The 14,379-nt window shown below is 38.5% G+C and overlaps 1 protein-coding gene across 1 annotated transcript in view; it reads right to left on the bottom strand.

Moving 5' to 3' along the window:
• Positions 1–14,379, bottom strand: part of DYNC2H1 (dynein cytoplasmic 2 heavy chain 1) — a 339,893-nt gene that overhangs the window by 18,514 nt on the left and 307,000 nt on the right. Inside the window, 1 exon segment of the mRNA XM_025465708.3 lies at positions 7,348–7,464. Coding sequence (XP_025321493.3) covers positions 7,348–7,464 — 117 coding nt within the window.

Consider the following 14,379-nt stretch of genomic DNA (forward strand, 5'->3'; position numbering starts at 1 on the left):
TCATTACTACAGCCTTATTTTGTTGTTTCCTAAAAATATTCTGTTGCTTTTTATTTTTTATAATGAGAATTATCATTATTGGAAAATTAAACACCACTTTTTCTTATAGTAAGCAGTATATGAAATAGATCTTAGTCATCACATGTAGAATCAAAACTTTAAAGTTTATATTCATACTTATATTTTAAAATTTTATTAAGTAGGAGTCACATGGTTTATCTACAACTGTGTCCTGTTTTAAAGGCAAGTATCTCCCAAGTTTCATTGTTGAAAGTTCTTCAATAATTGAGGGTTTTAAAGAGGGAAATGTTAATGAACTAAGTCTTTGTCAAGACTCTTTTCTTCCAGTTTTTGGGTGGGTCTGACATGGTGATGGAGGATGACGCTGAATTCCATGATGGACACCAAGTCATCAGCTATTTTGAAAGCATATCCTGAAGGAGGTCTGCAGGCTTACTGAACACAGCAGAGGACCACAAAGAGAACAGAGTGGGAAACCAGGTAACAGAGGGAACCTCCTCCAACATGATGAACTACAGTGGGGACGGACATACTGAGGGCCACACACTGATTCCTCTGCACAGAGACACAGAAAAAGGCCATGGTTTAAAAAGGCAACTGGAGTATAAAGAAACTAGGCCTAGAGTCCTGCCAACCAGTGGGACAGCTGCTGGAACTCTCTCAGGTCAAGAGGCTGGGGAATACCATGGTTTATGTTCCCCTCCACCTTGAATGCACACCGAAGGCAGGTGCCATAACCAGCCTGCTGCCTCGGCAAGCCCCAGGCCCCCAGCCCATTCCAGCTCTGCACACACTGGGTCACAGGGAAAAAGCAGCAGTTTAAAAGAGCAACTAGAATAGAAAAGATCCAGCCTTAGAATGTCTGTCAAATGGTGAAGAAGCTGCTGGAACTCTCTCTGGGTTGAAGAGGCTGGTGTGTGATGGATTATGTTTTGCCCTCCACCTTGACAGCACAGATGGCAACATAGTCTAGGTACCATTGCCAGCCTGCTACCTCACCAAACCAGCCCCAAGAATCCCCCCTAAAGCTGTCCCAGGCTAACACACACTGGGACACCCCTAGTCAGCACTCATTGTAGCTCCAGCTGTAGCACCATGTTGATGAAGGTGCAGAGCACCCCCACACACTCCAGGCCTGTACCACTTTGGCTCCAGATGACTGGTCATGGCACTCTCTGGAATAGATCACACAGAATACCCCAGCTTGCTTGCTGTACTGCCAGGTGCCCTCTGTGTGAAGAGAGCTGGGATGGCCCCAGCTTGTGCCCACATTAGCTATGGCCATTCCACCAGGGCAGCCCCCACACAGAGTGTCCCCAGACTTCTCAGCCATAGTCACCAGGCACATAGTCTACACAGGGGATGACCATACCCAAGACCACTTCGGTGTAAGAGAAATAGCTGTCTGCTAATTCATAGGAATATAGGAAGGATATGCTCCCAATGAAAGAATAAGACAAAATCCTCAAGAACTAAACAGAATGGAGGCAAGCAAAGTAATGGTCCTAATGATACTCACTGAACTAGGGAGGAGAGTAGATGAACTCTGTAAGAACTTTAACAAAGAGAAAATTAAAAATATCAGAATTGAAAACAATAACTGAATTGAAAACTACAGAGGGAATCAGTAGCAGATTAGAGGATGCAGAACAATGGGTCAACTACTTAGAAGACAGGGTATCCCAAGTGGAACCGCAAAAAGAAAAAAGACTTTTAAAAAATGAGGACAAATTAAGGGATCTTCTGGACAGCGTTGTATTATAGGGGCCTCAGAAAAGAGAGAGAGGGGGGCAGAAAACTTATTTGAATAGTAGCTGAAAACTTCCCTAACCCGGGGAAGGAAACAGACATCCAGGCTCAGGAAGCACAAAAAGCTCCAAACACAATGAACCTATGGAGGTCTACACCATGAAACAACAATTAATATGCTGAAGATTAAATATAAAGATAGAATTTTAAAAGCAGCAAGAGAGAAGCAACTAGTTACATACAGGGAAACCGCACAAGGCTGTCAGCTGATTTTTCAATAATCTTTGCAGGCCAGATTGAAGGTACATGATATATTCTAAGTGATGAAAGGGAAAAACCTAGAACCAAGAATACTCCACTCCACAAGTTTATCATTCAGAATTGAAGGAGAGGGGATCCCTGGGTGGTGCAGTGGTTTAGCGCCTGCCTTTGGCCCAGGGAGCGATCCTGGAGACCAGGGATCAAGTCCCACATCGGGCTCCCTGCATGGAGCCTGCTTCTCCCTCTGCCTGTGTCTCTGCCTCTCTCTCTCTCTCTTTGTCTATCATGAATAAATAAATAAATAAAATCTTTCAAAAAAAGAATTGAAGGAGATATAGAGTTTACCAGACAAAGGAGTTAATCGCTATTAAAAACAGGCTTTAAAAGAAATGTTGAGGGATCCCTGGGTGGCGCAGCGGTTTGGCGCCTGCCTTTGGCCCAGGGCGCGATCCTGGAGACCCGGGATTGAATCCCACATTGGGCTCCCGGTGCATGGAGCCTGCTTCTCCCTCTGACTGTGTCTCTGCCTCTCTCTCTCTGTAACTATCATAAATAAATAAAAATTTAAAAAAAATTTAAAAGAAATGTTGAAATGACTTCTTTAAGGGGAAAAGGAAGTGGCTATAATCAGACAAAACCTGAATGAAAGAGATTTGATCAATGATAGCAAACATACAGCAATGATAATAGAGCAATCACATAAAAAGCTAGTATGAAGGTGAAAAAAAGTAGTAATTATCTTAGAAATTAAGGAACATCAAAAATATATAAAATATGACATCATACACATAAAACATCAAAGGGCTGAGTAAAAATGAAATTATTTTAGAATATGCTCAAACTTTATGTAACCATCAACACAATACAGACTGCTATCCACTTAGGATCCTGTATATGAACCTCATGGTAACTGCAAAATGAAAACATTCAACAGATACACAAAAAATAAAGGGAAAGTCAAATTAACACTCTGGAAAGTCCTTTGTCACAAGGACACAAGGAAATAGAGGATGAAAGAAACAAGAAAGAACTACAAATACAACCAGAAAATGATGATAATAATGTCCTGCCATTTTGTTCAATAATTACTTTATATGGAAATGGTTCAAATGCTCCAATCAAAAGACACAGGGTGAATGAATGGATAGTGAAAGAAGACCCATCTCTACGCTGCCCTGTGGAAGACTCACTCTAGACCCCACGACATATACACACTGAAAATGGAGAGAAAAACACAATCCACGAAAATAGAAGTAGGAAAAACTCCAAGGTAGTGACATGTATGTCAGACAAAACAGACTTTAAAACAGATTGTAGAAGACAAAGGAGGGTGCTGCACAATGATAACAAGATCAGTCTAACAAGAGCATATAACAATAGTGACTATGTGCCCAATACTCAAACACTAAATACAAAGCAAACATGAGCAGATACAACACAATAATAGTTGGGAACATCAGCACACCACTTACATCAATGGAGAGATCATCCAGGCAGAAAACAAATAAAACCATTTCTTTGTATGACATGTAAGACCAGATATATACAGACCATTCCATGCAAAAACAACAGAAAACATTCTTTTCAAGTGGGCATGAAGTTTTCTCTATAAGAGATCAACTATTAGTCAACAAAATAAGTCTATTGACGAGTGAAATCATATCAAGTTTATTTTCTGAATTATACGAAAAAGTTTGAAAAAAACACAAACAGGTAGAAGCTAAGTCTCATGCTACTTAGGAGTCAATGAAGAAATCTAAAAGGAATAAAAAAAACCCATGGGAACAAATGAAAATTACAGTACAAAAACATCTGCACACAACCAAAGCAGTTCTAAAAAAGGGTAATTAAAGTGATGCAGGCCTACCTCAAGAAACAAGAGAAACCTCAAACCATCTAACTTTACACCTAAAGGAATGGAAAAAAAAAAAACAAAAAAAACAAAAAACCTAAGTTAGTAGAAAGAAGAAAAAATAAAGGTGAGAGTAGAAATATATGAAATAAAGACTAAAAAATTTAGAAAAGATCAATGAAACCAAGAGCTAGTTCTTTAAAAAGATGAACAAGATTGATATATCTTTAGCAAGACTCATCAAGAGAAAAAGAGAGGACCCAAATATATAAAATCAAAGGACTATATAATACTGCTATGAAAAATTATATGCCAACAAATTGGACAATCTAGAAGAAATGGAGAGATTCCCAGAAACATCAAATCTTCTAAGAATGAATCAAGAAGTAGAAAATCTGAACAGACTGTGTACTCATAATGAAATTGAATTAGTAATCCATAAAGCTCCCAACAAACAAAAGTCCAGGGCCTGACAGCTTCTCATGTAAATTCTACCAAACATTTATATAAGATTTAATATCCTCCCCGAACTATCACAAAAAATCAAAGAGGAAGGAAAGCTTTCCAATTCATTCTATGAAACCACCATAACCCTGATACCAAAATCAGACAAAGCCACTACAAAAAAAGAGAACTACAGGCCAATATCCCCAAAGAATATAGATGCAGAAATCCTTAACAAAATGCTAGCAAATGACATTCAGCAAACAATACAGTATAAGGATCATTCACCAATCAAGTGGGATATATTCTGGGGATGTGATCTGCATACACCACATTAACAAAATGAAGGCTAAAAATCATGTGATCATCTCAATAGATGCAGAAAAAGCAAAGAAATTCAACATCCATTCATGAAAAAAACCTCTCAACAAAAGGGGCTTGTTTAGAGGGAACATACCTCAACATAATAAAGACCTTGTAGGACCAACCCACAGCTAATATTAGACTCAATGGTGAGTAACAGGGTTTTCCTCTAAGATTAGGGACAGGGCAAGAAGTCTACTACTGCCACATTTATTCAAAGTAATACTGGAAGTCCTAAACATAACAACCAGACAAGAGAAACAAATGGCATCCAACATGGTAAAGAAGTAAAGCTGTCAATGTTGGCAGATGACATGGATGCTACAGATAGAAAACCCTAAAGACTCTACAAAAAAAATAAATAAGTAAATAAATAAATAAATAAAATAAATGAATTCAGCAAAGTTGCAAGATACAAAATGAATATACAGAAGTCTGTAGCATTTCTATGGACTAATAACTAAGTAGCAGAGAAACTTAGGAAATAATTGCACTTATAATTGTACCAAAATGAAAGAAATACCCAGGAAAAACTTAACCAAAAAGGTGAAATATGAGTAATCAAAAACGATAGAGCTCTGATGAAAGAAATTCAGGAGAACACAAACAAATGTAAATATATACCAGATTCATGGATTGGAAAAATATTGTTAAAATGCCCACACTATTCAAAGTAATCTGCAGATGCAATGCAATCCCTATTACCCATAGTATTTTTCATAGAACTAGAACAAACAATCCTAAAATTCGTATGGAGCCATAAAAGACACTAAATAGCCAAAGCAATCTTGAGAAAGAAGAACCAAGTTGAAGGTGTCACAATTCCAGATTTCAAGATATACCACCAAAGCTGTAGTAATCAGAACAGTATGGTACTAACACAAGGAGACAAACAGATCAAGAACAGACAGCCCAGAAATAAGCCTACGCTCGCATGAAAGAGGATACAGGAATACACAATTTAAAAATGATTATCTTTTCAACAAATGGTGCTGGGAAAACTACTACCTGCAAAAGAATGAAACTGGACTACTTTCTTACACATACACAAAAATAAAATGGGTTAAAAACTTAAATGTGAGACCTGATACCATATAACTCCTAGAAGCAAACACAGGCAGTAAGATCTTTGTTATGAGTCTTAGCAACATTTTTCTAGGTATGTCTCCTCTGGCAAGGGAAACAAAGTAAAAAGTTAACTACTGGAACTACACCAAAATAAAAAGATTCTGCACAGCAAATAAAACTATCAACACAACAAAAAGGCAGCCTACTGAATGAAAGAAGATATTTGCAATGATATATCTGATAAGGGATTCATACCCAAAATATACAAAGAAACTCTACAGCTCAATCCCTGAAAAACAAATGATCTGATTAAAGAATAGGTAGAGGACCTGAGTAGATATTTTCCAAGAAAACATACAAATGGCAACAGACACATGAAAAGATGCTCAATGTTACTGTCATCAAATAATTGCAAATCAAAGAAGCACAATGAGAGATTACCTCACACCTGTCAGAATGGTTAGTATAAAAAAGATGAGCAATAACAAGTGCTGATGAGGATGTGGAAAAAAGGAACCTTTGTTCACTATTGCTGGGAATAATGCACACTGGTGCAGCCACTGTGGAAAATAGTAATGATGTTACCTAAAAAATTAAAAGTAGAAATATTATAACTTTTCAGCAATTCCACTTCTACATATTTACTCAAGAACAAAAACACTAACTTGAAAAGACACATACTTCCTGTTTATTATTGCATTCTTTACAACACCATGACACAGATGCAGCAACACTGTCTACTGACAGCACAGCAGATGGATAGTGCTTCTTGTATACACACACAGCCACAAAAAAGAGTAACACCTTGCCACTTGTGACAATATGGATAAAGTGTGAGGGTGTTATGATAAGTGAAGTCAGGTAGAGAAAGACAAACACCATATGATTTGATCTCTATGTGGAATCTAAGAAACAAAGCAAATGAACCAATAAAACAATATAGAAACAGACCCCTAAATACAGAAAACAATCTGGTGGTTGGCGGAGGGTGGGGGGTGGAGGGATGGGCAAGATGAGTGAAGGGAGCAGTGGGTCCAGCCCTCAGCTATGGAATGAGTCGTGGGGATGAATGTGACAGCAAAGGAGATGGAGTCAACAGTGATGTGACAGTGCCCTAGGGGCAGGTGGCAGCTCTAACCGTGGTGGGCATAGGTCACCTTGTGGCACATCCAAAACTGACCTGACACTATGTACCAACTATACTCGAATTAGAAAAAAAAAGAAAAAAAAGAAAGAAAAAAAGAAAAAGAAAAAGACCTGTTTTCTTCATCTACCTATTCCCAGCAGAGGGCCACAGTACAACAGGTGTGTATTAGCCTGTCCACACTGTCGATTTCTGCATGGCTAATACATAATACTTGGTAACCCATATTACCATTAAAGGCTTTTGCTCTTAGCAGGGTATATATACATTACTTAGAAATTGAAAACTATAATGCTATTCTTTCCATAACAAAGATTTTAAAACGTCCCATACATTTAAACATTATAAAAGACACTATAAATTTGTTCAAATGCAGGTGAGATTAGAAAGTAAACAAAAAATACCTAGGCCGAGACTATTGATCCCGAAGGCAGGGCTGCCTTACCTGGGGAATCCAGCCAACACAGCAAGGGAGAACTGGTGACACACTTGGAGAATCGTGGTGGTTTTCAGAGAGCCGGCTCCCGTCAAAACTGCAGCCTTCCAGAAGCAAGCCGCCCATCTGTCATGGAAATAAGCAGACCTCTGAAATCTACATTCAAGTCAGGAGTTGAAATGTCAGGAGTTACTATGTCCTATCTCAGGAGGAAAGGCAACACGTTCCATTGTGACAGTGTATGCCAAGCTTTCTGAGAACAAAGATGATGGCATTTAATCCAAGAACAAAAAAGGTAAAGACCTGCACCACTGTTCACGGTGATCTTGCCACAGATAGAATTCTCAATTTTAGCATATACTTTTTTGTCTGTGTCTATTTATTTAGCAGATAGTTTAGGAATACTTAATATGTCATTAGTTACAGCTACAGGCATGTTGGTATTAGATTAGTAGAAGCATAATAGAAAATGCCAAAAAGTTAGTCTTTCTTCAACAGGGTGAAAAAGCATAATTAAAGAAGAATGTGTGTTCCCTGCTTGGAGTTTTGACATCCTTTTTTAAGGAACAGAACAAAGCTCAGAAAATTGAATGCAAATGATCTGTGACATGCTGTGCAGGGCTGAAAGAATAATAAAAAAGAGTTAATCTCTTTTTCTAGATTGACTTTGGTGTACATTCAGGGAATTATGAAAATAAAAATATAACTATTTTGATAATATTAGTTTCATATTTATTCTGTACAAGTATTCATTTAGTTTCTAAGTGTTACTCTAACCTGAGTTTATCTAACGGCAACAAAAGTCAAGTCAGTACTTTGTATTTCGAGCCACATCTATAGTCTCATAATGTGAACTTGTGTAGAATATACAGAACAATCTTTTTTAAAAAAGAGTTTTAAAAAATATTTTATTTATTTTTTTGAGAGAGAGCATGAGCAGGGGGAGGGGCAGAGGGAGAAGCACTCAGGGGAGCCCTGAGCAGGAGCTCAATTCTAGGATGCCAGGATCATGACCTGAGCTGAAGGCAGATGCTCAACCAACTGAGCCACTCAGATACACCAAGATTTATTTTAGAGAGAGTGAACATTTGAGTAGTGGAGAGGGTCGGGCAGGGAAGGGAGAGAATCTCAAGCAGACTCCATGCTGGATGTGGAACCTGGCATGGGGCTTGATCTCACAACCATTTGACATCATGACCTGAGCTGAAACCAAGAGTCAGATGGTTAACTGATTGCCCTGCCCAGGTGCCCCCAATACAGAACAATCTTATAAATATTACATAGTACTTTAAGGTTTTATCATGCTCAATAGAAGTGCTATAGAATTGAGATGATGGAAGACTTACTATAATTTAGCTGAGGATGAGTTTTAGGCTGTGGTATAGGTGTGAGAAGGTACTAGTAGATATGCCTTGACAAATAATTTTGAATAGCTAATTTTGCAGTAAGGTTGCTGTACCATAGAAAAGATAAGCAGCCTGTTTGTTAGTGAGAGAGCTGGTATAAAAATAGAATTACTGAATACCTAAGTTTAACACTCTATTACAGCACTGACATAATGATATTCAGGCCACTTTGTTGGTAAAGCAAGTTGGCCTTGAAAAAATGCTAAAATTTAGAGAGTTATCTGCTAATTTCACTGCTAACCTCTCTAGGTAAGACAGTTCTTTTAGGGCCTCTTCTAGAAATTCCATCAAGTTTCAAGCTTAATTTGTCTGCCTGCAAATTTGTAAACGTAGTTCTTGCTGAGAATGCCACAACTTTACTATGTACTATGGTCTGTAGTTTTTCCACTGTTCTTCATCTTCATTAAATGATAAACAATATTAAGTGCTATTTGTACTTATTTATGAATGCATACTTCATACTGTCTAATAAAAGTTTGTCAGAAGTCTATTTTAGCCATTAATGCTTTATTGTGCAGCACACATCTCTCTTGGATGCAAAAAAATAATTATTTTTTTTAAGATTTTATTTATTTGAGAGAGAGAGCGAGCGAGCATGCAAGCAGGGGGGAGGGGCAGAGGGAGAAGCAGACTCCCCACGGAGCAGGGAGCCCGATGCGGGACTCGATCCCAGGACTCCAGGATCATGACCTGACCTGCAGACAGCATTTAAGCCACTGAGCCACCCAGGTACCCCTCAAAGAAATGATTATTAATAATTACTGAGATCAGAGATCACTTGTTTACATTATATTAAAAAAGCTGCATCCCTGAGGCTGCCTTCTCCCAACATCTGCGCAAATGCACTGTTTGAGTGAAACCCAGTGTTCAGTGAAAGGGGTCTAAATATACATGTCCTTTTATTATATGACTTTCTTTAATTACTCTTGCTTATAAATACCTGGCTTTCGATTTAATAGAAGAAACAGAAAATCATTAAACCAGAGAAAAAATCTGCACCAAATGTTATTTTACACTTGAATCTCTGATTGAAAACAGGCAACTGGAGAAGTAAGAGAAATTAAACACACACACACACACACACACACACACACACACACCTGGTTTTGTTCACAGTTTCAAAACCATGTAAGGGTTAGTGCAAACGAGGCTGACCATAATTATGTAAGTTTACTCCAAATACTAACTACCAAATCTACTTGGAAAGGGCTACTCATAAGATCTTAGAGAACTCTTAGCTTCTTACTTCAAAAGGGGCTAGCAACAGTTCACTAAAAAACAGTAGTAAAAGCCGTTTCATATATGATGCTGAGTTTCTTAAATACTTCTGATTTGAACTTAAATTTATCTTGGATTTCATGGTGAATTTGATATTAAAACCTGAATTTTATTTTGATAAGTTATATGGCATTATTTATCATAAACCCCCTTTTAAAAATAAAAATATATCATGCAGAAAAATATTTTTTAAATGTATATGTTCCCACCACTCAGTATTATTAGACTTTAACACACAGCCATATTTATCCCATATTTCTAAGCACATAAACCATAATAGATGTAGTTGAGGTCCTCTCTATATACTTTGCCTTTCCCATTCCTCTGCCCTCACCAGACCACATCATTATCTGGAATTTACCTTTATCTAATTGCTAAATACGGAGGTACCCACAAGCAATCAATAGTGTTTTTTCATGTTACCAAACTGTAGATAAAGGGTAACACACTTATACACCATTTTCAACCCTATCTTTTCCTTTGTCATTGGTCCAGGAACATCCAGCCTGATCTTTCATCTTGAACACCTGCAAAATGTTTGTTGTATTAACATACGACAAATTATTTATGCTTTTGCTGATGAACATCTAAGTCATGTCTGATGGCTTACTATCATACCACTCCAATAAACATTATGGTACACATGTCTTCAAACATATCACCACAAATTTTTCCACAGACTGATCACAATTTTACTTAACACCATCAAACTGTTCCCCCAAATCACACTAATCATCTGTGGCTTATTGTCCCATATGGGATTTACGTTATGCCACATGCTGGCTAATACTTGGTCTGCTGACACTTAAAAATTATGCCAATATATAGTATCTATAGTATCAAATTTTGAATTTCATTTCATTTCCTGATTACTAGTGAAAACAAGTATTTTATGCTTATTAGCTATTTCTGCTTGACCTTCATATAAGTTGCCTGCTAAAATCCTTGGCCTATTTTCTCTTTTCCCTACTGAGATTTTTTTTTTTTTCAAGAAACTGATTTGTGGAGAGAGCTTGGCAAGATGAAGTTGGAGCTCATCTCCTCCCTGGAGGCACCAAACCACAACTACAGAAAATGTTACTCTCTGAAAATGAGAAGACAACTAGCAGAAATGCTCTTTTGCAGTTTAAGACATGAAGGAAAAGTCACATGGAGCAGGGCAGGAGGGGCAGAAATGCAGTCAGGGGCCAAACTTCTGGTGCAGTAACCACAGGTGGGCAGATATCACGTGGGTGCAGAGGTCCTCCGTGACAGTGAGACCAAGCCCCACATCAGGCACTGCCCCCTAGGAATCTGTACTGGAAATATGAGACCCTAAAACTCCTGACTTTGAAAATCAGTGGGGCTTAACTGGGAGAAGCAGAGGGGGACAGGGAAGAAAGACTCCCATCTAAAGCGCCAGCACACAATATCACATGAGAGCCAGCACAGAGGCAGCAGCATGAGAGGTGTGTGGCATATAGGGCAAGCAAATTTGCTGACTAATTTTAGAGCATGTGTTGCAGAAGCATGAATCGGTAGACTTTCTCCAGAGACAGAAATTCTTGTGGCGGCCATTTTTCTTGCCCTCCATCTGTCAAGTTGGCCCAATACTAGTAGAAGCCAGTTTTGATACTCTCTTCTACCTTGGTAGCTGTGCTTGCCTCACCCTGGCATTGCCCTGCAGACCAGTCCTGGCAGTGACTAGTCCAAAGTTGCTGCCACCTTGCCAGCCCCAGGTGGGTGGTCTCAATTGGGACTGGCAGCCCCCAAAGTCACTATTGCCCTGCTACACCTGGTGCTCACCCTGGCCAGGACCAGAGCCATTTGAAAGTGACTTCTGCCATATGTAGGATACGGTGGGAGGGAGGAGGGACCCAGCCCCCACCAGCAGCATGGCTGCAACAACTGCAGACAAATCTCTCAGCCAGCTGCACCAGTGTTCACCATACCCACAGCATGCTTGCAACAGTTGCTGGCAGGCCTCTCAAACAGCCATTCTATAGGCAAGTCCTGCTGACCATGCCATGCATTGAATAGTCATAGTCAGACATTGCAGCCAGAAGCACTGGTGGCCAGGCCTATCCATCAGCACATCACAAAGTCATGACAGGAAGGTACTTGTAGCCCACATGGTGGACACCACTGGAGAGACTGATTCTGGTGACAAGGAGGATTGCACTTCTGAGCTACATAGGATGTCTTTTACATAAGGCCTCTAACATCAAGACTGGGATGGACACATAGCTGATCTACATAACACAAAGAAACAAAAATGGAGAGTCAGATAAAATGAGGAGATAAATATGTTCCAAAAGAAAGAATAACAAAACCCCAGAAAAAGCACTACATGAAACACAGATAAACACTTTACCTGATAAAGAGTTCAAAGTAAAAGTGATAAAGTTACTCACTGGACTTGAGAGAGGAGTAGAAGAATTCAGTGAAAACTTGAAAGAGATTGAAAACATAAAAAAAGATTTAAAAAAGAAAATGTAAAAAAAAAATCAGAACTGAAGAATACAACAATGAAGTGAAAAATACACTAATAGGAATCAACAACAGATCAGAAGATGCAGAATGGATAAGTAACCTGGAAGACAGGGTAGTAGAAACCATCCAAGCTAAACAGCAAAAAGAAAAAAAATCTAAAAAAAAAAAAAATGAGAGTAAGAGAAGAGATCTCTGGGACAACATCAAGCACACTAACATTTCACAATATAGGGTTCCAGAAGAAAAGAAAGAGAAAGGGGAAAATTTGAAGAAATAATAGTTGAAAAGTTTCCTAGTGTGCAGAACAAAAAACACAGATTCATGGAGCTCAGAGAGCCCCAAATAAGATGAGCCCAGGAAGGTCTACACTAAGACACCCTATAATTTACATGTCAGATTTTAACTACCAGACAACTTTAAATGCAGGAAGGGAAAGGCAAGTAGTTACATATAAGGCTTGTAAGGCTATCAGATTATTTTTCAGCAGAAACTTTGTAGGCCAGTAAGTAGTAGCATGATATATTCAAAATGCTGGGGTGGGGGGTATAAAACAGCAACAACCACCTTCAGCCAAGAATACATGACAAAGTTATCTTTCAGAATTGAAGGAGAGATAGTTCACAGACACATGAAGTTACAGGAGTTAATCACCACTAAGCAGCCTTGCAAGAGATATTAGAGGCAGGTGCCCGGGTAGCTCAGTTCCTTAAGTGGCCAACTCTTGACTTCAGCTCAGGTCTTAATCTTGGGGTCGTTTGATTGAGCTCCTCATTGTGCTCTGTACTCAGAGGGGAGTCTGCTTGAGGATTCTCTCTCTCCCTCTTCCTCTGCTCCTCCCCACCTGGGCTCCCTTTCTGTCTCAAATAAATAAGTAAATCTTTTTAAAAAACAAACAAGAAATGTTAAAGGGACTTGTTTAAAAGAAAGAAAAAGGCCAAGACTAGAAGAAAATGTTAAAGGAGCAATTTCACTGGTAAAATCAAACATATTGTCAAGAAAGTAGATCAATCACTTATAAAGCTAGTATGAAGGTTGAAAAACAAAAGAAGTAAAATCAATCATATCTACAAAAATAAGTGCAGGGATACACAAAATAAAAAATATTACACCATATATAAAAAACAAAGATGAGGAGCAAAAGTGTAGTGCTTTGAGAATGTGTTTTAACTTAACTGACCGTCAACTTAATAAGACTGCCATAAACATGTCATATAAGAACTTCATGGCAACCACAAACTAAAAATGTTTAACAGATACACAAGGAGTAAAGAGAAAATTAAGTCAAGCATAGCACTACAGAAAATCATCAAAAGAAAGAGAAGAAGAAAGGAACTAGTTAACTAGAAAACAATTAACAAAATGATAGTAAGTAGGCACCTATAAATAATTAGATGTAAGCAGACTAAATACTCTAATCCAAAGGCATTGGGTGACTGGATGGATAAACACCCTCTTCCCCAACCAAGACCCATCTACATGGTGCCTACAAGAGACTAATTTCAGACGTAAAGACACATACACTGAACGTGAAGGTATGGAAAAAGATATTTCATACAAATGAAGATGGAAAAAAAAACTCAGGGCAGAATAACTTATATCAGACCAAAAAAGGCTTTTTTTTTTTTTTTAAGATTTACTTATTTTAGAGAGAGAAAGAGAGAGAGCATGAGTGGGAAGGGCAGAGAGAGAGTTGGGGGGGAGAATCTCAAGCAGGGTCCATACTGAGTGTGGAATCCAAGGCAGGACTTACTCTCACGACCCTGAGATCATGACCTGAGCTGAAACCAAAAGTCAGATGCTTAACTGATTGTATCATCCAGGTGCCCTGGGACAAAACAGGCTTTAAAAAAGACTGTAAGAAGAAAAGAGGGGTATTACATAATGA

Source organism: Canis lupus, chromosome 5, assembly GCF_003254725.2.
Source record: "Canis lupus dingo isolate Sandy chromosome 5, ASM325472v2, whole genome shotgun sequence".
Lineage (NCBI taxonomy): Eukaryota > Metazoa > Chordata > Mammalia > Carnivora > Canidae > Canis > Canis lupus.